Genomic DNA, 23868 nt, shown 5'->3' with positions numbered 1-23868 from the left:
CACTAAGACCTTCTTCCTGACTGATAGGTTGTTTTTCACCCGGAGCATTCGATTTTTGTAGACCACAATAGTAGCACCAGGAGGAAGCGAAGGAGCTCCATTTTTTTTTTTTTTTTGCAGAGTTTATCTGTCTAACACTGTACTGTCATGACATGGCGACACTTTTAAAAATTATGTAAAAACATATTCTTTTTTATAAAAGTCACACACTGCAGCTTTAACAATATTCATGTAACAAGACTCCTTTTAACTTATTCTACATTCGTTTTTTTGTTTTTCATTTCATTAACTTTCAAATCACTGACTGTTTTCTTCACACACACATACAACCTGTAAATTTTATCTGCCATTATTTATCTATAATCCATTCCCTAACATTCTTATATATTCTGTATAATCTGTGCATATAGCTCCCATATTTATATTTATACACAATATCTATATCTCTTGCTATAACCCCTTATAGTCCATACATACATAGTCTTGTACATCTGTGAATAAATATTTATATCTCGTAGAGCACTTCTGGATAGATGCAAACTACATCTTGTTGCTTGTACTTGTGACAGTGCAATGACAATAAAGTTGAATTCTATTCTATTCTATATTTGCAATAATTAAGCTGGTTTAAACAAAATATTGTTTCGAGAGAAAACAAAAAGCCTAATGAATGTTTGTTTTTTTTTCCCCTTCCATCAGCTTCCACACATGCCTCATATCAGCGAGTGTCTGATGAAAAGAAGCCTGAAACCCACCGACTTGAGAGACATGACTCTGGGGCAGCTTCAGGTTATAGTCAACGACCTGCATTCCCAGATTGAAAGTAAGTGAACACACACCAAGTCGCTGACCTCTGCTTTCACTGGCATAAATGAGCAAGAAGAGAAATGGGGGAAATACCAGCACAAATACACTGACCCCTAACCCCTCCTCGGTAGATGTGAAAGTACTCAACTATATATTAGTCACTTTGGAGCTGTACAGTACCAGTCAGCAGCTTCCCCTGAGCGCTTACTGTTACCGCTCTGTGTACCTCTTTGATCCTGGTATCCATAGATGAATAATCTAGCATTTTAACATTAAACCCTTTCAAAAATCCCCAAGAGTCCCAAATCACACAAAAAAAGTTCTCGTCTACAAAAGCAGCTTTCCCCTTTTTAGACCTCTTCAACGTTTTATTGGTTTATTTTCTGGGGAAAGCAGCTAAGACATGTGATGCCACTGATGTGTCACGTGTCAGCTTTTGACAAACTGTTTTTGTTGTTAAAAACATTGTTTAAAGTAAGGTAAATGTCCCAGGGTTCCTGCAGACCATTAAAAGTAATAAAAAATACCATAAAAATACATTTTAGGTCTAAAAGTGTTATTATATACATTCATATGTAACATTCTGGGACCTAACTGACGTTTAGTTACTTCTGATGTATTCACTGGATTTTTTTTTTTTTCATTGCTTTGAAAAATTAGCTAACATCATCTTTTTAGTCTATGATTAGTTATTAACAATGTGAATGTTGTTGTGCTATAGCTAAACTAGAAGAAACCCCATCAAACATGGAGACAAACAGGCATGTCGTCAAAGGAAAAGTATCCTTGGAAACTGAGGCTATTCTGCTCCTATATCTGACTTAATTCACTCTTGACAGATTTGTCTTTACACTAATGTATTTAACATGACTAGAAATAGAGTTTATGTTTTGAAGCGCACTTGGACCTAATAGAGAATCAGTGGAGGAGGCTAAATATTTGGGTGGTGGTGTTTATTTTATCGATCTACACAGTTCTCCTTCGAAAAGGAATCAATTGTGATTAATTAATTAAATGGAGAACTAACATTAGAAAATGTTTGGCACTTCAGTCGTCACCAGTTGCCTGTTATGAAGCTACTGCAGAAAATCTTTAACATTAGGAAACCCAAGCTAAAAAAAATCTCCAATTTAAGTTGATAAACTTATGTGTAATTAACTTATAAAATAACGAGTGAATAAATTTACCTCTTGATAAGTGTTTAATGTAACTTTCTAGTCCATTGTCCTGTTTCACCATTTCATCCACATTCATAACTAGTAAAGAAGATTTGTGACTATTTCTAAGTCATACACTTCAAAATTACTGCTTTTGACAAATGTGTGTGTGTCTCCATGCATATCACTGCAGGTCTGAATGAGGAGCTTGTACAGTTGCTACTGATTCGGGATGAGCTGCACATGGAGCAAGACGCCATGCTGGTTGACATTGAGGACCTCACCAGGTGACAGCACATTAAATGGGACTTTTTTTTACTGATAAATAAACTGTAAAAATCCACTTTTTTTCTATAAGTTTTGTCATTCACATACAGGTTTGATTAGGTCTGGCCTTTTAAACAGAGGAGCCACTTAAGTAGACGTCCAGTTATCAGTTTGAAACCTGAAGCTCAGCCGTACCTGGATTATGCAGCAGGGTAAAAATCAAAAGCACATCAATAGAATCGCATTAGAATCGCTTTCAAAAGTACAAAGCAAATTAAGGTTTTTACGTGGCCTATTCAAAGTCAGAACGTAGAGAGTTGAGATGCTGTGGCGTGACCTTAAACGGGTCAAAAACCCTCCTGGGGCGTAATTACAACAAATGACTCATTGCCAGTTAGTGCAATAATTTTCTTGATCGATTCGTCACCATTGGTTAAAAAGAAAAAAAACTGTTATATGATAATTATAGACTTATTACAACATTTCTCACTTGATAACTTCATTAACTCTGACTTGTTAAGTCTGTGGAGTTCCCCTGACTCTACACTATCATCTTTACTACAGTAGTGGAGCAGGATTGTATTTCATCAAAGCAAAATCCAGTTCCCGCATTCTGTGTTTTTTTAATTTTACGACTAAGGTGTTTCCCAGTTAAAGCACATTAAACGCTTCTGTTGGTGAAGCTCGTGATTGATCCAGTTAGGTTTGGTTTCAGGTTAAAAACACGTTTGCATCTGATGTCACCAGTGTTCTCGTCTCGGTTGGTTATCCCGTCTTGGAAAACACAAACCAATAATAAAGAAAAAAAAAACTTTTTCCAATCTTTCCACGTTTGTTTATTTTTTATTTTTATGTCATCAAACAATATCTCAATCGAGAACACTGACCAGTTTAATGCTTTGGTCATATTTTTGTTACTTTCATTTTCATAAAAGTTTCACATTATCCTAAGAAACTGATGACTTTAGACAGAGGTTACTTTTAAACATGAAGCTGAATTGAAACAAAATGTTTTCCATCATCCAGTCCAAGGTCGTTTCCAGGCCAGGTTTTAGGTGGTCGGTTTCAGCCAACATGTCACCTTCAGGATATTCATTTCCCTGCAGAATGTTCCTTTTAAAGCACCACAAGTTTGAATTAGTTTAAAAGCAAATACTTGCGTAGCAAGTGACATACATACATTTTTAGCATAAAAGTCTTTAAAGTAGCCTCCTCTAGCTTTAACAGTAGCATAGTATCGTTCTGCCGTCAAGCTATTTTTTTATTGCCACTTTTTCAGCAATCCTTTGACAACATGAATTTTATTTTTATGCACTAGTTTTTGTTTTCTGCTATTTTTTTATGGAATTATATCCCAATGTCGTACTGTGTGTAGTGACAATGTCTTTGAAAAGCACAGTATAAGATAAATAGTCCATTATTTTGTTCGTCCGTTCATAAAAGTTCAGCTTGTTGTATCTTTTGCCATTTTTTTTTTTATGCTTTTCAACAACAACAACAAAAAAAGGAAAGTACATTTTACTAAAAATCTTTGACTTCTGCTTTCTTCTTCCCAGGCATGCTGAGAGCCAGCAGAAACATTTGGCCGAGAGGACCCTATCCAAATAAGACGCCCGTCCTTTCCCTGTCCCTGCTCCCGTCTGTTTCCCTTCTGCCGAGATGAAACCTTTCCTCCCTGGATCACTTCCTCTGCACCCCGTGTCTATCCAAAACCGCCCCGCCTGCCCCAAGTATTTTTGCTCCTTCCTCCCCCCCTTCCCTTCCTCTACCCTTCTACCAACTCACTGACTTCACTGGTAGCAACAGCACAGAAGAAGAAAAAAAAAAAAAGAAGAAAAAAAAAACCACTCTCTTTTAACTGCTTCTTCCCGGCGCCGAAGGATGGAGCGGCGCGTCCGACTTCCTGGGAGAAGAGGAGAACCGATTGTGTGTCGTCATAGATTCTGTCCCCCAGCTTCCTGTGCAGTAGTCGGCCTTGCTTTGCTACTGTTTCTTTTCGACTTTCTACAGTTGCCACTAAATTATACCTGTTCAGATGCAAAAAATAAATAAATAAATAAATAAAAATTTTAAAAAAGGTGTGGAAAAAATCAAATGATAGTTCAAACTTTAGTAGAAAGTCAGTCATGAAAAGAAAAAAGAAAAAAAAAAAGGAAAAACACTGTATGACAAGAAAACTGAAAACGAATTTCTTCAGAACATTTTTAAGTTGGACTCAAAAGGTTGAACCGTTTTTATTCTGCACAAATGGTAGTTTTCAACTGAGGAGCGTTTGTCCGAAGGTGCTAAAAAGAGTGTGAAGGAAACATGCCTGCTTTGTAGTGGAGTTGTAGACTGGTAACACGTTCACTCTGAATTGCTCTATCAGCATTTTGTGAATGTTGAATCTTTCTGACATGAGTCATTTCCAATGAATAGGTGTGTTTAATATCATTTTCATCCTGCTGTCTTCAGATGCTTTATTTGAGGGAAAGAAACGTTTATGTACAGAAATGTAAAATAAAGAATAAACTTGGTTTCGTATTTGTTGGCCTGTGCAGTTCGTCGCCCCGTCAGCCGAGCCGAGCGTTCAGCTTCCTCTTTCTAAGAAATGTGAAATTACGTACCATGTCTCAGCTGCTGCTTTTCTTCGTCTTACTTCACTATGTGATTTATTGAGGCAAGCTGTTTTTTTTTCCTTCTTCTTCTTCTATGTCTTTTTCTCAAGGTGACTGCAAGTTAATTTGGGCAACCCCTTTTAAGGTCATTATGAGGAATTTTTCTCTCAACCAAATGACCACCGGTGATCTTAAAATGTATAACATAAAGTTCACTTGTGGTGAGGCACCAAACCATACTGAGATAAATCTGTATGACTTGAATGTTTCGTGATGAATAAAAATGTTTTAGTTTTTTTTTTTTTTTTAGGTAAATCACTTTCTCCTGGTGGGTCGTACACCTGTACACATCCTGTAACTCATACCGGGACCGTGGGTTTCAGTGTTCGACAGTCCTGTGGTCAACGTGTACAAAGAGCAGGAAACTCCTGCAGCCACACGCAGAAAACTAGTTTCAAAGAAATGCGTTTCCCTTCAAACACTCTGTGAGGCATGCGTATGAGTGGATTGTTCACAAGGCGGCCTAAATCCGAGTTAGTGAACACTTTACCCCTCGCCGAGATAATCCATCCTGCCCTTACAGGTGTGGCGTGTCAGGATGCTGACTGGACAGCAGGATTAGCGCCACAATGAGGCCTCTCTGAAATCTGCAGCTTTGTCACACAGCACGATGCCACAGACGTTGCAGGTTTTGAGGGAGAGCGCAATTATCATGTTCACAACCACAGACCACGTGTGGCCACACCTCCACCTGGTCACCTGAAAGACCATCTGAGGACGGCCACCCGGACATCGGCTTCCACAATCGGTTTGCAAAACCAGACAGTACCTTTACAAAATGTCAGAAACAGTCTTGGGGAAGCTCATTTGGATTTTTGTCATCCTCATAGGAGTCCTGACTTGAACGCACTTTGTCATTATAACCGATTTGATATGGAAAACGCTCAGGTTTGATTGAGTCTGGCACATTGGAGAGGTGTTCTCTATGCGGAGGGGTCCCGGTTTTCACTGCTCAGGCTGCAGACCGTGTGTGTGGCGTTGTGTGGGTGATGCTGATGTTATAAATGGAGTGACCCATGGCGGTGGATGACAATGATATGCTACCAACAATGAACACAGGTGTATTTTATTGACGGCATTTTGAACACACCAAGATACCCCGTTAGTTTGACCTTCACCTCATGTTGCCGCATGATGATGTACGACCCAGGATCTGGACATAGCTACTGGAAGCTGATAACATCCCAGTTCATATTTGGGATGCTCTGGATCGGTCTGTTCTACATCCTGCCAACATCCAGCAACTTCCCACAGTCATTGGAGACGAGTGGACCAACATCCCACAGGCCACAATCAACAACCTGTCAATAGGCCAAGATGTTGTACCACATGAGGCAAATGGTGGAAACACCAAATACTAACGGGTTTTCTTACCCTCCCAAATTCCCCACCACCCAGAATAAAAGCAAAACTGCAGAATTCAGTTTCCTTTTATCGTGACTAACCTAATGCACATCTGTCATGCTGTCTAGTCTAACCAGCATCTCGATATACCACACCTGTGAGGTGGGATGGATTTTCTCCGCAACGGAAAAGTGTTCACTAGCACAGATTTGTGAACGACGTTTGAGCGACGTCTTGTGGCCTGTGAAAGCCTAGGAGTTCCCCAGAACGAGGTCGGGAGAACGATGCTGGGTTTCCCTCCTGGATGAGCTGCTCCACGGATAGATGGTCTATGCAACATTTTCATTTTGCAGCAAGTTGTGGTGTGGGTTGGTTTGGGATTCTCTGTTCAGTCACCAGAATTTTCTTTCTCTTGCTAGAAAGTTACAGTGCATTTTGTGAAACTTCTGAAGACATTTGCCAATAATCCATCACATGAAAAATAACACGGGAGAAGATAGATAGATAGATAGATAGATAGATAGATAGATAGATAGATAGATAGATAGATAGATAGATAGATAGATAGATAGATAGATAGATAGATAGATTTGTTTATGCTTATTTCAAATTTTGTGAAATTTTGAGAGGAGAAGGAGACTGAGTGGGGACAATCAATTGTCTTTATTTATATAAATAAATTTATTTATCAAGTAAATCCTGTTGTTTAAGATAAGTGTAAGTAGAATTGTGTTCTTCGGTTCAAACTATATCTTTGTAAAGTGAGCTCTGAGCTGCCTACTATAATATATATATATATATATATATATATATATATATATATATATATTATAATTATTATTATTATTATTTTATTTTTATAACAATCCCTCCTGCGTTTGAGGGGCCCACGCGGACAGGCCGGCTGACCTCCAGCTGGCTCTTGAGTCGTGAAATGATGCTGTTTGATGTCACATGTGATTCACTTCACCCTCACGACCCCGCATCGCGATCTTCCTGGCATGATTAATTATTAGCCACTGGTTGTCGCTCCTTTAATAGCGCTGATGTGACCGAACAGGCAGAATTTACCAATATTACGCTGCACGGGAGATCGCGTCATAATCACAGCACCAACTTAATGCAGCTCTAATTGGAAGCGCTGGTTCTCCCTGGTGATGGGTCGCTGCGCCTTCGCTCTGAATCCAGGGTGTTGTGTGTCTTTCATGACACACTGTACAGGTTGTAGTCAGAGCAGTCCCACCGTCTTATAGAATAATCGGGTTTCAAGGAGAAATCATGTGGAAATTACGTTACGTCTTGCTTGTGCGGGAATTCCCCGCTTGTTTGTATAAAACCTGGAGATGAAAGCAGCAGCTCAGTGTTACTGTTTTACCAAGTCCCATCACAGGTCTCTCTGTCTGCTCCGAAAAAATGAGACACGTTCATTTATGTAAGTCGGTGACAACCGAGTGATCAAATGCGCTTTTTAAATTTATTTATTTATTTATTTTATTTTTTATTTACTGTTCCGTTTTGGTTGTGTGGTTGCCCAAAACCTGATGCTATCGCCGGTGTTGATGTTTCTCCTGCAGGCTTTTCCAGCTGCGCCGCGCTGCCGCTGATGCTGATGCTGCTCAACTGGCGCACATCCACGGGGCTGCCGCTGCCGCCGAGCGCAAACAACAGCGCACAGTGCGCAAGTCTCTTCAGGGACCTTCTGCTGAGTGTCACGGAGGTTCTCAAAAGCGTGAGTACACTTCTTTTTTATTATTATTATTATTATTATTATTTATTTTTTTAACTTATTATTCAACTCCTGAGACCCAGCAATACATTTTTGTCCTCTGTGGAGGACATAGGTTTTTTTGTTCATAACTCTGAAACCATACATGCCACTGTGTTAAATCCTGTTGGTCCTTAGAGATGACATCCTGGGCCTCGAAATGTGTTCAAATTTGCCACAAGAGAGTCCCGATGTCCTCTCCAAAGGACATACTGTAAAAAATAAATAAAAACATGTTTTGAAACTTTTTCAATTGTAGTGATGTTTTTTCACTCCAAAGAGTCATGTAGTGAAAAAAAAAAAAATTCAAAAACTTTTTTTTTCTGGGTCTCAGGAGGATAATCCCCATCAAGATTAATTTAAAAAAATGTAATTAAATAAATGTACATTTTTGGATTGCAGGAAGATTTGTGTTCCAGCTTGATCAAATCCAACGAGATGCCAATGAGGAGCAGCGAAACAGTGCGGGCCTGCTCTCCCGCTTCGACTCAGGTAAATAATTAAGACATTATTGTTGTTGTTGTTGTGTCCATTTCTCGTCTTGGCCTGCTGGTTGTGGCGGTGTCCCCAGAGCAGCTGTTTCGTGCATGGATGTGCGAAACATTTTAGAGTAAAGCGCATTGGAGTCGTAATTACAGATAATCAGAGTTAGAAGTTGTCCTCCAGCTCGCAAATTACATTAAAGTAACTTTAAAATGCACTTATCCGTATAAGTGCATTGAGAAAGAATCTGTATCACATGCGTCAAACTGAAGGTTCGTGGGCCAAATCCGGCTCGCCGTAGCTGTTTCTGTGGCCGCAGAAACAGAACTTCAACATAACAGTTGTGTGCTTATATATTGTTTTTTTAATTATTTGTATCGTACCATTTACTTAAGTGTTAAATAGTGTTTGATTTTTTTTTTATTAGTATTAATTGAATGCAGGGAAAGCTGTAATATTTTAACAGTCTGTTATTGGGTAGCTGCATGAACACTTTCTGCCATATCCGGCTCTTCCATTCGAAATGAAAATGAGTTTATTATTAGACCAAATAAGAAAACAACTAATAAAATAAACAACACGGCAATTCTTTGTTACTTAATACCGTTCAGCATTAAAAGACTGGATAAATACGTTTCGGAATCAGTTTCTACCAAATGTCTTGCATTACAATAAAAACAGACACATGAAGCTGGTTTCAGCTTTGTTTACAGTTTCCATTGATACTGTGGTATCTGTGTTGACCAGGAATGTAAACTCCACAACCTCAACAACAAAACCTCAAGAAACTTGTACTTTCCCCTCAGAACTCCGGCTGCGGGATGCTGAGCAATTCCTCCTCCAATTCGTCCTTCAGTGAGGTACGTTGTTGCTGCGAGTCGCTTTTAAAAGGTTGATTTTTGGACTCAATAAAGTAAACCATAAAGTCATGTTTTCTTTTGTTATTCTCGTCCTGACAGAATGAGTGTGTGATGAACATCATGAGGGATTTGGCCTTCTACCATACCGCCATTGAAACGTACCTCAAGTCCCCACTCCACAGGCCAGAGACGGAAATTCCACTTCTGAGTCCGACTCTGGGAATCCTTCGGGACCTGAGGAAGGTCAGTGAGAGCTGCAAAACATGTGATGCTGAAGGAATCGGTAGGGAAATTTGGAAAATGGAAGTTGCATGATAAAATCTTTTTCTTGGTTTGCACAGAACTGCTCCTCGATGGAAACAGGAGAGCGCAACTCTTCTGAGGTATTTTTTTTTTCTAGTCTTTTTGTGTTTGTTCCCCATTTACACCACTGTTTATTTTTGGTTTTGTTTTTCGTCTAATCCTTACAGGGAGATTAGTGTTTTCCTGTAATTATTTTTAATGGGGCATTTCTGTTGTTGGCACGATGGTCATTCTTCCGTCTGTCCTGTACTTAGGACGCGCCTGATCGGTGGGGAAACGCCTCCTACGTGAACCGACAAAAGATGTGTAAGATGATGAGAGGCTTCCACGTTCGCGCCGTCACCATCAACCGAGCCGTGGGCTACATCTCCTCGGGGGACCACAGGAAGTAGACACACCGAAGCTTCCTGTCTTCCCTCCATATGATTCACCGCACCAAACCCGCAACTGTCCCTCGCTGTCGTCACAAGCTACTGAACGTGTGGTGCTTAGCGCCAAACGAAGCTGCTCAGGCATAAGCTATCCGTGTGGACCCTCTTCTCTTTGTAAGAGCCAAGGGTCCGCCAGTCTGTTAAGAACGGTCATATTGGCCCGGTGTCAGTTTATGAATGTATTCCAGTATTCGATTTAATTTATTTATTTATTATTTATTTGTATTAACTTATTACGGTATTATTACAGTGAACCCTTTTTTTTTTTTTTTTTTTTTACAATTATTATACAATAAAATATTCCATAATACATTGAAACCAAAGAACAAAACTTTTTTACATGCCCAAGCATTTGTCTAACAAATAAAAGGTACTGTGTAAAAAACATTTTTTTTTTTTTTACAAATAACTACTGTACTGTAAAATAATAATCTTAATACGAACTGAAGGCGGATTCCCGTGCACGAATTGCGGAGATCAGCGCCGCCCCACCGCGACCTGAGTCATTGGATTAGAAAGGGAGAAAATAAAAAATGATTATGAAAAAAAACAAAAAAAACAAAGTACAGTAGGACAAATAGTGACTCACGTGTATTTCACTGCTCTTCTGACTGAGCCGCTGCATCCTGACTCCGCTCGAACATAGTTATCGGTTGTTGTCGCTCTCTTTTCTTCTGGGCAAAAAGATCCTTATAAACCGACATGCCACCATCGATTATGTTAAAATTGGCAAACTGTTTTAGGTACATGTACATATTAAACCGCAACGTTGTTGACACACAGGTAGAGAAGAAGCGGCGAGACCGTTTAGCCAATCAGAATGCAGAACACAATGCACGATGCAAATCCGCGAAGCAGCGAGACCGTGGAAGGTGAACCGCGATATAGCGACGGTTCACTGTATTGCATCTTTAGCTCTTTTGTACCAGTGTTTACACATAGGAGAACAACATTATTTCAGATTAGTTAACTAAAACAGCAGTGTTTACAGTAGTGTTTACTTTTTCTAATTAACAGTTATTGCAAATTTGTCCATTAGATTTTCCAAATGAAGTTTCCAAAATGTGCTCAGACTTTGCCAGTGTGGTTTAGCTGCACTGGCAAAACGAAAACTCACAGCCTAAAAATGTTGTTTTTAGACCGTCGCCTAATGAATACATCAGACAGGTTTATTTTACAAATACAACATATTTATTCTTGTCTGGTACACAATAGAAAACCTATTACATGCAGTTAAACCGGTGTATAAAATTTGACCACGAGTAAAAAAAATAAATTGTAATAGATAAAACTATATATAAAGAACATGGTGAACATAAATGGTAATTAGATCCAATTTCTGCATAGCACTTTTTCAATTATACTGACCACACAAACCACTTTACACACCCAGATTCACCCAATTGCATTCATCTTTCCACTGAGTCACACTCACATGATGAGTAAACGATGGCATAATTCACCTCAAGAATATGAATCTGTTTTAATGCTGCTTTACTAAATATTCTACAGGATTTTACCTAAAATGGTAAACACACATTCATACACTGTCCAGCAGCTTCACAAGGGGAACCTTCATGAACATGTCACAGGACACAGAGAGTCCAAGTGATTTTGTCCATACCGCCTTTCTGGTATTTTCTTTTACAGACTATTACAAATTTTAGTTGTGAACAATAAGAAAAATGAAGAAACTTTAACAAAAATGGGGATTGCACCGCCTCGAGCAATAAAAAGCACAAGAAGATAAAAAAGGCAGGACACATCATTCACAAGAACAATCAAATGAAGTCAGATCTAATTGGTTTAACATACTCAGTTCATTTGGTCCAGATCTTAGAAAATTTTCCTCTTTCAACTTGGAGGGAAAAAGAAATCTTTTCCATAGCATAATTCTGGTAAACAATTTCAATTCATTCATCGATAGTGGGTGAATCTGGTTTTAGCCATTTCCTTGTGATGGCTTTCTTACTATAGCCAGCAGTTTTTTGTCTTTATTGGTCCATATGTCCGACTGTAGCTTGCCCAAGTACAACGTTTGGGCACTGCCAGGTCTTATTACCTGGAACATGGAAGTGGTCGGCTCCCTTAGATCCACAAAGTCTCCAGCAGGCGTCCCCGTTTGTTTGATATCATCTCTGAGTGGGTGTAACTGAATCCATTTTTATGGATTTTCTTATTCGTCCATGCGTTCATCGTCTGCCGTCATTAAATCTGAAAGCAGACGCAACAGAAAAGAAAAAAACATTTAATCATTTGGCTTTAGCTGCTGGGAGGGGCAAAAGATACATGTCTCTTTTCAATATTTTGTGGACATTTGTTAAATATTTTGTACACTGGTTTGGACTTTTGCTGGAGGAATAAACAACAAAAGTATGAATTGGATAGATAAATAATCCAATATTAGGCTTAAAGTCAATGAGAGGGGGCAGAGAAGGAGGGCAACACTGGGAAAGCTGTAAACATGGCAGCATAATAATTCATCATATTACAGCAACAATAATTTACTACTGGAATATTATGAATTTTTGAGCAGACTTTGCACAACGCACTGCTGCAAACAGATTAAATGCCTCAACACTAATAATAAATAAGTCAAAGTTTAAAGTACAACTTTGAAACCTTTAGAAAACTGTAGTGGAGGAAATCTTTAGACCATACCTTGCAGAATGTCGCGAACGTAAGTGGACAACTTATCCATATCTTTCAAACTTTCCAACAGGGCAGACGCAGTAGCTTCTCCTTTCCTCCTTCTGTTCTTCCACATTACCAGCATCCTATGCTTCTGCATGGTCACATCCTTCTCTTTCTCCAGGATGTCATCCAGATCTTTGCTCAGTAAGTCTAAGTAGATGGCTGCCTCCTTCCACTCTGACCCAAACTTATTGGCGACCTGCAGGAGCTGCTTCTCTGACAGGTCCTGACCCCGGTGGCTATTTGCTCTCAATTCATCTGGAAAAATGACACGAGTTAAAAATGACACAAGTCTTTGTTTAGTAACTAAATCCATCTTTTGTCCAGTAAGTCATCAAAAGATGAACACCGTAAGGACACTCTCACCGTCACCTGTGGGACAGAGATGTTAATGTTAGTAACACGACAAAACCTGAAAAATATGATGGAAAATCTGTCTAACTAAAAGCTAAAAAGAAGCATACATCTGGCTCTTTTCCTTGGGTTTTCTTTTATTGCAGCTTGCCAGTCGTCTGGAGAAAAGAAAAAGAAAAGAAAATGACTGACATCATCCATGTTCTAAAAAAATCAAACTACAAACCAGCATAAAATCCCTATGGGCAATTTAACGTTGCTGTGTGATTGGTAACCCTTTTGGCCACAATGAAATATGAGTAAAAAGTAGAAATTTAAGACATTTTTAGGAGGGATGAAATCATTGGTCAGATGTAAAATGTCATGTAGATCAAAAAAGGGACATACAAGTAGAAATTGATTAAGTTTATTTTTGTAAAACTTGATGAGATTTATTTTTGTAACTTTTGTTTTTTTTTAATTGTATGTTGATAAAATTGCTTTAGCAGCAATGGACAAATAGAAAAATGACAAATACCCATTTCAAGGGTAAAATAAGTAAACTAGCATCAGAGGAGCTGTGGCAATAAACACCACATTTTAAGTTACTTAAAAATAAAGAATGTAGTTACATGTGCTGTCTGTATTGTTAACAAGATAATGAATACGACATAAATATGTCCTGGAAAAAAATCTACTGGAAAATCTACTAATGTATTTAACAGAATAAGTCAAAAAATAAGTCATAAACCACAGTCCTGTAAGATTCCTTTCAATGTCAAAGTGTGGAACTCCTCTTTAGTTAAATTCACTGGTACCTGCTCTGATGGTGGCAGACCAGACGACCTCATCCGTTCTCCTCTTTCTTAGAGACCATTCAAACGGAGGCTGCTTGTCAAAGAAGACCTCGAAAAAGCCTATTACCGCTATCTCAGCTAGTGTAAATTCCAGCTCCTGCAAAAAGACAGGGAAATTTATTCTTGCTGTTATAACAAAAGTTACAGCAAGATAAAAATAAGTCCTGCAGAAATATTGAAAAAAGATCAAGTGAAAATATTTCAAGACTGTCCCACAAAAGTCCTGCACACAACTTGATGCTTTAGTATTTTTACACTTGGGAGCATGAGCCAATCCTAATGACGCTCATAATTCATGAACATGGAGGTATGCACACCTGAGGTCTGACCACTCCCTCCGGCTTACTGGAAAAGCGAAATATCCCCTCAACCAGTCTGCACATGGAGGATTTAGTCACCCTGACGTATTTATTCGGGTAGCTCTGAACCTGTTCGCATATATCCTGAATGTAAACAGTAAAGCAGGATGAAAAACAAAGCAGAGGGTTAATCGGGTTCCTGGAAACAACAACCAGGAGAATTAAAATGAAAGCACGATGACAGCAGAAAAACTACATGGAAAAACTAACTGCAACATATTTAAAGAACTGGCATCTTTCATTTTGTGTCGTTATTCACCAGCTGGATCCTCCCAGACCCACATGTTCCTGCAACCACAGTCACACTTCCAGAATGGCATCACGGCTGATTTTTGGTTGGTTTTAAATATAAACATTCACTTATTTCCTCCTGCTCAATGTTACTATCAGACATGGGAATTGATAAGGCAAATAAAAGCAGCGACCACGGTGATATAAAACAATAGAAATGCAAACCGTGATAATGTCAAAACCACAATGGAAGCAAACATGAGCAGAAGTGAAAGTTACTTTGGGCTCTAATTCTGTTCTTACTGTTTCCTCACGGTTTCAAAAGTGAGGCATTTTGCTGGAGTTTTAATCATGAACATTTAGCTGATTTCATGTCTGCAATGATCATTATTTCATGAATGGAATATTTCTCTGTGTGAGGATGGAGTTTGTTTTTGTGTGCACACTAGTGGAAACAAATAACTTCAAATAGACTAATTGCTTCTTATAATTAGAAACAATTGTGTTTGTTTTGGGGGGAAATGAGTGAAATATTTACTCTGTATTGAAAACTGTCAGAGAGAAAAGTTAATGCTATAAGGCTACATGTTGAAAACACGCCTACTCTAAAGTGTCTGACTTTAAAAAACAAAAACAGTTTTCCCTTCAGTCAGTAGACAGCAAAAATCACAAAACCAATGTCAGTTAAAACTTCACAGAAATCACTCAGTTTCCATAACGATACCAAGGTAAATAATACCTACTTTAATGGCAGAGACGTTATTTAGGACCAGGTACACATGGAAGATGTTGTTGTTGGTGTTCAGCTGTTTGTAGATCATAACCATGCCATGATATTCAGCCTGTTCATCAGCTGGAATGATGGGACACACGGGGGACAGGGACCTCACGCTCCACTTAACGTGGCTACCTGAGTAGCCTGAAGGTGGCTCAATGAAAGCCTCACTGAAATCCTCATCAACAACATGCAAGATCTTGAATGACACGGCGTTGTCAAGAGACTCTAGAAAATATCAGACATGAAAGTTTTATGGCGACTCTTTTAGAAGATGCTCAATATTAAAGACATTAATTGCTCTTACGGCCTAAGCAAACAGAGTGGGCGAGGTGGATGGATGTGAGCACTCCTTGTTGACAGTGTCGATGTCGAAGATTGGTCCGGCAAATTTCCAGGAGTTGGGTAAGAACGAGCCAAACTTGGACCAGGATAAGACCGAATACCGCACCAGAACCGACTCGCTTGCTTCAAAAACCAGACCGGTGACCGAACACTCGTATGAGCCTTCTCCTTCCAGCTGCATTCTTTAAACACAGACACACAGTGTGAGTGATGGCACTGATTAATGGGTACATTTTGTACCGCATAGACGGTGTGTCTCACTCACTGGAAACGTCCGTTTGAAATCCTCTGGGGAGTAACAAGCTTTGTGCCGTGGGTCTGTGGAGAGAACATCCAGTAATTTATTTGCACAATTATAAATATTAACAGTAAAATAAAGATGGATGAGAGAGGGAAAAATTAGGCTTCTTAATTTATTTGCAAGTTGGAGTGAAATTACAATCAGGTTTCAGATCTCACCTGAGTGATGCTTTTACATTTTTCACAGCAGAACTTGAATGCGTGAGCTGTAAAAATAAACATTTTTTTTTAAAAACCAAGCAGTGATCCTTTAGAAAAAGTTCAGATGATACAGAAGAGGTTTAGAGCCACTGAAAACAAAAAAAGAAATTAAACTTTCCAGTGGCCCTAATTGTCTTATCTACAAGCATTATATCATTGGATGAGCAAAATCTACTTTGGCTTGTTTTATGACCTGTAGAAATCACTATGATCAAAATGAATCGGTTTAGTTTGGCTGTCTATTTCTGCAACAAAAAGAAAACGCTAGGGACTTCCTTATACTGTCAAAGAATTTGAGTTTGTTAAAGAAAAAGTTTGCAAACAATTTTGCTTGTTAATTTGTTTTAGTTTGGATTTATATTTCAGAAAAACACATATAGACAAATGCATATAAAAATGTATTCAGTGACAGTACCAAACTGAGATTTTTGTGCAAGTATACAAAATACCAGTGAAAACGTGCAAAAACAAATTTTTCATTTTTGTTTTCCATTTGATGGTTTGTTTTGTTTTTTGGGTCGGGCACAAGCCCATCTGCCTACATGTACTAAGTTTGACTGCAGCCAAGCAGCGGGTTAAACATCCTGCTTGATCACATGATTTGCTGCTCGTCTCTTCACCACATTGAAGAAAAAAATATATCTGAAGTGTTATTATAACCCACAATAACTTCAAACTGGTTTTAAAACTTCCCATTAGGCACCACAAATGAGGAATGCGTTCCAATGGCGTGATCAGGTAGTATAAAGTGTGTTTCTCACCAGACTCTTCATCTTCCTCCTCCTGCTCATCTTCTTCATCCTCCTCTTCTTCCTCCTGCTCATTCTCTTTTTCCTCCTCCTGCTCATCTTCTTCATCCCCCTCTTCCTCCTCCTCTTCCTCCTTCTCGTGTGAGCTGACCTTAGTGGATGTTCCTGTTTGTTCAATAAATCGACATGTAGCAGACAATTAAATAGTTTAATCTAATCCAAGCACTAAACCTTCAAAGTGATGTGATATTTGTGCTTACCATAGCTACTGCCCTCACTTTCTGAGAATGCATCTGTAACTGTGTCTATAAAAATACGATGCAATTATTATACGTTTTCAACATTAGAAAAAAAATTAAATATTTCAAGAAAAGTATATGTGATCACCCCAATGATAAAGAATCTCAGTTAAATCTCAATTAAAGCTGTTATACTGTATTTTTGTTTAAGCCATCAGCAAAGCTGCACAATACAATCACAATTTGTGTTAATCTACTGTGTTGTCATGACAGAGCAGATAGACTAGAGCCATTTCTTCTAAATTATGTAGAAAGAAGTGAAGCGAGAGGCAGAGTACTGCAAAAAAAAAAGATTTATTATAAATGTTAGTAAGTTCTGTAGTTTAGATGAAGAAAAGCATTTGCCCTCTGATGAAAGAAGATGAGCAGCTAAAAGGACACAAAGAAGGAGCGACTGAAAATTACCTTACCTTTGTCTTCCTTCACAAAGACACTTATTTTTCTGAAAGATAAAGACACAACCCCAGTGGAAAAAGTGTAGTGAGTATATTAAAATTTTGATATATTTTACTATATTTTGAGTCAGACTCGTATTAAGTAAATTTAAGTAATTATAAATACAAGCTTAAAAGCATGTATTTGTAAAACCCACTACTTTGAAACAACTTCATTTTGTCGACAGCCGTATTTCTAGTTTTACAAAAGCACTGAAATAATCCCACTTCAAGTTCAGTTTCTAGGACAGGAAATAGTAGTAGGTTTGTTTTGGGGGCATTTTAGGACGATGTGCTCCACCAGAGATCTCACTGCATCGCACTGTTCATAAGAAGTTGTGTCATTCAAACATGTTGAATCCATAGCTCTTCTGTAAAACTTCAGACTACAATTTCCCCAAAACGCTGCATGCAAAGTTACTCCCAAGTGTAGGGGGTTTGTCATTCCAACGCCTGAGTGAGACCTCTGATAGATGATGAGCGCTAGCGGCATGGCTGAAATATTAATATATCTCATGGAACTGTTTACATTCGTCACTGCTGTGATTTCTATTGACTTATCACTTGAACAAGCTTATTCACATGCGATTTTAATTTAATTTCTTATTTAACTGAAACACCGCAATTGCAAATTATAGAAATGCAGCTAATGTGAAGCTATTCTTTTATTACATATGTTTTTAAAAAGACAAATAAACATGTTGCATGATGTTGAAGGTAAGTAAAATAGGATATATCATTTTAACCATATTAATCTAATTACTGGGCATTTTTCTAAGCCTAGGACTGAAGCGAGTTGTTGATAAAGTAGGAGTTTCAACAAGATGCACCTTACCTGATTCCTGTTAAGGGGTAAAAATGCTTTGTCAGTGTGTTTCTAGTAATCTTTGACATCCTTTGTTCATCAAATAAGTAACAGTGTGTCGCCTGTTGGGATGAAACAATTAAAAAAAGATTGTAAGACTAAATCAGCATCAATCAGTAACAAGCTATTTTTCTGCTTATCTGTAGTGATTATATTTAAGCTAATATTTTAAAAATATATATATTTTTTTTTTAAACTCACACTCAACATTTCTTGCTTACCATTTCTATCTTCTCAAAAAGCCCACAAATATCTTCCTGATACGACTTTGGACTAAAAGCCTCCACAATGTTCTGGATGAGGAGAGACCTACGATCTCGTTGTCTGTACGACACAGTGTCTGAAGAAAGATGAGCAGGGAATAAAAAGCAATGAAGTTACAATCATTACAATAAGTTCATCTAAAGTGTCGCTTTCAACCCACCAGGAACACAAGATGAAAAGCAAATGAAGTCTTTTTCCAAAATTAAATGATGAAGCATGTCTGCTGCATGGTCCTCAGATTGTAGAACATAATAACCTGCACTGTGTTCTGAAGCATAAAAAAGGCAAACAGGTGAGACCATTATATTAACTCACAGTGAGCTTTAGTATCTGCAGCAGCAGATCTGAATCACCTCCTCTGCAGGCCTGAATGATGATGACCTTTGGTTTATCTCTTAGCTCTGGACAACTCTTGGAGCCCAAGTGTTTGAAAATGTTGTTGATTGGAAATTCATCTGGTTTGTCCTCTTTCCAGTCAACCCCAAGAATTTTCCCCAGCTTCCCATGAGACATGAGAACCACAAACACACTGTCAGTGTGTTTTAGTTTGGGATGTTTAGTGAAGTAAATTAAAGCCTCATCAATCGCCTGAAAGAAGGCAGAAAATCATGTCACCAGTTATTAAATTAAATAATCAATCAGATGAGAATCTGTTTCATTTAGTCTTCCATCTAGAATAAAGTACCTTTCCAGTGAGGTTTGTGTATTTCACCACCTCATATCCCAGATTAGAAAGCAGTTTCTCCATGTTCTTCTTGTCTTTCTCTGCTCCCCTTCTGTTCATTGATTTATCAGAAAACTTGAAATTAGTGATCAGCAGAGCTACGCGGTTCTTCAAGGAAGTTTGTGTCACAGGATAGACCTGAGAGACGAATAAAGAGCCAAGGGAGACAAAAGTGTAAATGTTTTGACTGCTGAATGTGAGATTGATTAATTTTGTTTACACACATGATATGCATAAGATGATTCTCTTCCATTAAATTCACTAACGTGTTGCTAAAGTTCAACCTGATCTATTAAACTAAGGATATTTTATAGCTTAATTTAATTACTGACCTCTGGGTTAGTCCTTATGGTTTTCAAGAAGTCTTCCACAGTTGGCACAGATGGAGTTGATTGGACTAAAAAAATAAATATAGTTTTTTTAATAGCTTGAATGTTAGTTGAAAACTTTCTTTTCGCAACTATATTCAATGTGGACTAACGAAGGACTCAGGACATGTTTTTCTTACCTGTAGCATTATTAATATATAACTGAAGCTTTTTTCTGTTTTAGCAAAATAAACAGAGCCTTTAAGAAGTTGAATATAGACATTGAGGGTTCTGGGTAGGGATGCATGCATTGGTAAAGGGGGGAGAAAGTCAGGACAACTCCAAGGGCCCCTGACCGACTGGGGGCCCTCCACAAAATAGTTTTGTTTTTGTTTTTTTTTCTTCATGGAAATAGAAAAAAAACTGGAGCCTTGTCAATAACAAATTAAACTTTATCGTGTTTTTTAAAACTGTTTTTATCAATAACAAATAAATGTTAGCACTCCCAGACCAAAACGCAAACATTCAAATTTACACTGAACCCTCCTTTGAATCTGCATGAAATGGTTCCTTCCTGCTTAGCGGCGACGGTGTTCAGCAGCAGTCAGTAGAAGAGGAAAACGACTGTGGCAGTTACTACGTCATAATAAAGTCAAGTTTTCAAAAGGAGAAAGAAAAAAGACAAGAGTGTCAATTTGTAGCCCAGTTTTTCTCCAAGAGAGCGGGGTTGACTGTGTGAGATTATCACACACAGAGTTGAGCCTGTTTTCATTCAGTGTCATCAACAGAAAGAGAAAAAGGCTGGAAGAAACGATAAAGCCGATAATTAAAATAACGTTGATAGTTTTAATTTATCGTACGATTAATTGATTTATCGTTTATGACTCGGTCACAGGGGTCTGTGACCGAGTCATGGCTGGACTGGGACCAAAAGAAATGGTGGTCCACCATGATTATTTATATATGTGGAGGCACGCAACACACCAGAGCATTCAGCTTCAGCTTTACATGTTGTGTCGTTACAAATAACAACAAAAAAAAAGAACAGAAATAAAAGACATCAGCTTACAATGAGGAGAGCAACCGTGTTTAAAGAATTGGTATGCTCTTTCTTAAGTGAAAGTGGATGTCAAAGGAGCACCGCTAGAGATGCCTTTCAAGTGTTTTCTCAAATATACAGTTTATAATGCCATATATCCATGTAAGACAAAGAGCTACTCATCAACGCATCAGCTTAAATATGAAAAACCGAGTTTAACTTGTTATTTTTTTGGTTACCTTCCAATGATAAATAATCCATTTCGGCTGAGCAATGTTTCACTAAACATGAAAATAATAACTGCAAGCTGTAACACCTGCAAACTGGAACTTTATGGCAGGGTACAATAACACTAAGTTTGACACAGAGTCTACTTGAACTGGAATATAATCCTGAACCACCCAGCCGTTTGTCAGTCTCACCCCAGAATAAAACCTACAAACACCCCAACATTTGGACCAGAACACATAAGATGTTAATCTCCTCACCAGTTTAAGAGGCCCCAAAGCCCAACAATGCACTGAAGGCCCCTCGGCCGGGGTCAGGCATTGGCGCACCGGACGAAAAGCCTTGCTGAGCTTGTGCCTATTAGGTAATATTTCTATATAAACCCTCAAAGATTTAGGGATTGAAGATTTGATTTTGCTAAACTTTTGAGTTTACAAGAATGCTATACTTCTTAATAAAGAAAAATCCATCAATTTTTATGCTTTTTAATCTAACATTTTTTCCTCTTACCTGACAGACCAGGTTGATCACTGGACAGACCCAGAGCTTTGTGAAGAACTGGGTCTATGTTCTGTAGGTGATCAATCAGCCTTGTGCTGGCTCTTTCTCCTTGTCTGATCACATAGTCAATGAGACGACGTGCCTGACCGGCCCTACTATACCTTCCCTCACATATTATATCCTCTTCTTCTCCATTCAAAACCTGGTCTTCTAAAAGGAGGTCCACGAGACAACGAAGTACTTCTCTGGACACCTTGTGCACAAATCGATATTTCACTTTCTGAAGTACCAAACCTGTAATTGCAAAGACATGGGAAAAAATAGTCATCATTATTTAAATACTGTTATTGAATCAAAAAAAAACTGAGTATCCTATTCTCTAATCCTAAAACTGTACTGCAGTGAAAGCTGTTACAGTTTGCAGTATCAGAAGATTACTGGCTTTTTCAGTAAAAAGTCATTGACGTAGCTTAGGTTGCATTACTAGACATTTCCATTTTAATGTTTTTATATGCATTTTATTACTTAGAAGATTTCTAGTTTAAACATTCGATAGCAAGGTTGTGCCGGACCAGATGAATTATGTTTTTTAAACTTTTGATAATTTTCCAATCTTAAATCATTAGATTTAAAAAATAGTACATTAATTCTTAAATAGACCTATGATAACTGATTAAGAAAATTTACTGCTCATCAAACAAAATGCAGGTGGTGCAAACAGATGTGGCAACGGTGAGTTGGCTAAAAGAAAACATTTTTTTTAAATATGCAAATTGGGGCTAAAGCATATCAGTCAGTGTGGGCATGGATGTATGTATGCATATACTTAGACATATGCAAATCCAGATAAAATGCTTTTTTTTTGATAGAATCAGATGGAATGCATGTATGATTGAATTGGAATGATTTCGGTAAAGTTCCTCGAGATGACATTTAAGTAAATTTGAAAAGAAATTTGTTCTTTGAAAGTCCACTGGTCAGAACACAGATAAATAGAAACAGGTGAGGAGAAAACGGGGTATTGAATAACGAAACAGGCAAGCATAAAGAAAAAGGAAAGTTTTGTAAATCATCTTTATTAAAAATGTAAAGTAAATATTTGTATTTTTAGGAAACAGTTTTTAACATCGTCTTTTTGTATGTAACACAGGCATCCATAAATGCACTGGAAAACACAAAACCACTAACAAGGGCTGAGGCAGTGGAACAAACTGAACATTGGCCAAAAGGAGGAGAGGTAAGAGAATTTAAACTGGCTGAAACAATATGAGTGTCAAAAAGTAATCATGCACAAAAAAATAAAGTAATAATTCAAGTGATTCATAACCGAACGTCTCTTTTTGCAGTGAGAGAGAAGAGCTTCTCATGTAACTATGAGCAGAAATAGATGTTCATATTTCTAAAGTTAAAGAAAAGCTGTGAAATAAACATGTTTAAAAGGTTGAAGTTGAGCATTCTTTACATGGTTTTAACTAGGACTTGTCATACTAACAAACACTTGCCTGTTTTTACTTTTCTTTTCATTCTGGTCAAATTATTTATCCAATAAAACAGAGTAATCTCGTCCCCCTCTGAGGTGTCCAGGTGTTGCAGCTGGAGCAGATCCAGTGTGATCCAGCTGCATCAGCCACTGACTCAAACAGCCCGTTACAGAAGTTTTACAAATCAGATCAATGTTTCACAAACTTGCTTTTAAATAGTCTGCTATTAGCTGACAATAATCTAGACCACGTTTGAAGAGTCTGGGTGTTATAGATTTTTTTTTAAACTAGAGTAGATTAAAAATGTTGAAGGTAGTGGGAAAATTGGGTGGAGTCGCCCTTAAATAACTCAAAAGATCCGAAAAATATATATCCCACAGATGGCGCCTCTCGCCCGGACCGGTAGCTGCAGATAAGCACCAGAACCCGTCCCGAAAGAAAATGGACGGCTGGATGTTTTACGCTTGTCCCCGGATTCAGAGAAAAGCGTAACCAACATCAAAATCCGTGTTTTTGTGTACAAATTTGACGAATAAAGTTTATTCTAATTCTGAATACAACACAGGAGAAGTACCATCTTTAAATTTCAAAGTTGGTTCTCTGACCTGCCATTGTTCGACTCTGAAGTTTCCTAACTTTGTCCGGCAAAAACAAAACGAAGAAAAAATACACCTGGACAGCTTTCAGGATGTGCGTGACGCACCCAATGAGGCGCTGGTGAATTCCTGATGTCACTTCCTGTAGGCTTTGAGTCCATTAGAAGGGAGAAGTCAGCGCGGTCGCCATATTGCCAGTGGGATATTGTTC

The 23868-nt window shown here is 38.2% G+C and overlaps 4 protein-coding genes across 9 annotated transcripts in view; 2 read left to right on the top strand and 2 right to left on the bottom strand.

The window, feature by feature from the left end:
• The window catches only part of schip1 (schwannomin interacting protein 1), a 265176-nt gene extending 260422 nt beyond the window's left edge, over positions 1-4754 (top strand). For all 6 annotated transcript variants that reach the window (XM_028045404.1, XM_028045403.1, XM_028045406.1 and 3 more), the window contains 3 exons: positions 700-823; positions 2158-2251; positions 3788-4754. In XM_028045404.1, the coding sequence (XP_027901205.1) occupies positions 700-823; positions 2158-2251; positions 3788-3839 (270 nt within the window). In that variant the 3' untranslated portion in view covers positions 3840-4754. The remainder of the gene's footprint in view (positions 1-699; positions 824-2157; positions 2252-3787) is intronic.
• A 2333-nt stretch (positions 4755-7087) lies between these two features.
• il12a (interleukin 12a) lies at positions 7088-10615 on the top strand. Its single transcript, XM_028044709.1, has 6 exons — positions 7088-7961; positions 8400-8489; positions 9287-9340; positions 9440-9583; positions 9682-9723; positions 9898-10615. Exons 1-6 carry the CDS (start codon positions 7692-7694, stop codon positions 10033-10035), a joined length of 738 nt encoding a protein of 245 aa, XP_027900510.1. The 5' UTR covers positions 7088-7691; the 3' UTR covers positions 10036-10615.
• A 1526-nt stretch (positions 10616-12141) lies between these two features.
• On the bottom strand, positions 12142-15551 carry LOC114133595 (uncharacterized). Its single transcript, XM_027999632.1, has 7 exons — positions 15292-15551; positions 14276-14401; positions 13920-14055; positions 13233-13280; positions 13135-13140; positions 12736-13026; positions 12142-12288 (listed from the first exon to the last, which is right to left on the bottom strand). Exons 1-7 carry the CDS (start codon positions 15373-15375, stop codon positions 12251-12253), a joined length of 729 nt encoding a protein of 242 aa, XP_027855433.1. The 5' UTR covers positions 15376-15551; the 3' UTR covers positions 12142-12250.
• LOC114133584 (caspase-1-like) lies at positions 15421-23793 on the bottom strand. Its single transcript, XM_027999612.1, has 16 exons — positions 23667-23793; positions 21590-21874; positions 19837-19901; positions 19466-19642; positions 19134-19368; positions 18941-19048; positions 18738-18856; positions 18487-18578; positions 17628-17659; positions 17179-17223; positions 17049-17083; positions 16931-16991; positions 16128-16174; positions 15934-15986; positions 15631-15850; positions 15421-15551 (listed from the first exon to the last, which is right to left on the bottom strand). Exons 1-15 carry the CDS (start codon positions 23671-23673, stop codon positions 15634-15636), a joined length of 1578 nt encoding a protein of 525 aa, XP_027855413.1. The 5' UTR covers positions 23674-23793; the 3' UTR covers positions 15421-15551; positions 15631-15633.
• Between the last annotated feature and the right edge of the window lie 75 nt (positions 23794-23868).

Source organism: Xiphophorus couchianus, chromosome 18, assembly GCF_001444195.1.
Source record: "Xiphophorus couchianus chromosome 18, X_couchianus-1.0, whole genome shotgun sequence".
NCBI classification, from domain to species: Eukaryota; Metazoa; Chordata; class Actinopteri; order Cyprinodontiformes; family Poeciliidae; genus Xiphophorus; species Xiphophorus couchianus.
This window is presented reverse-complemented; position numbering and strand designations above follow the sequence as displayed.

Coding starts and splice junctions, on each gene's coding strand:
- il12a (XM_028044709.1), top strand. CDS start 7,692: ATGCGCTTTTTAAATTTATTTATTTATTTATTTTATTTTTTATTTACT. Junction 7,962..8,399: donor TCACGGAGGTTCTCAAAAGC/GTGAGTACACTT, acceptor TTTGGATTGCAG/GAAGATTTGTGTTCCAGCTT. Junction 9,584..9,681: donor TCCTTCGGGACCTGAGGAAG/GTCAGTGAGAGC, acceptor TGGTTTGCACAG/AACTGCTCCTCGATGGAAAC.
- LOC114133595 (XM_027999632.1), bottom strand. CDS start 15,375: ATGGTTATGATCTACAAACAGCTGAACACCAACAACAACATCTTCCAT. Junction 14,402..15,291: donor ATAACGTCTCTGCCATTAAA/GTAGGTATTATT, acceptor GTTTACATTCAG/GATATATGCGAACAGGTTCA. Junction 12,289..12,735: donor CGTTCGCGACATTCTGCAAG/GTATGGTCTAAA, acceptor GTCTGCTTTCAG/ATTTAATGACGGCAGACGAT.
- LOC114133584 (XM_027999612.1), bottom strand. Junction 19,369..19,465: donor ACACAAACCTCACTGGAAAG/GTACTTTATTCT, acceptor GCCTTCTTTCAG/GCGATTGATGAGGCTTTAAT. Junction 16,992..17,048: donor TCAGCTCACACGAGAAGGAG/GAAGAGGAGGAG, acceptor GAAAAAGAGAAT/GAGCAGGAGGAAGAAGAGGA.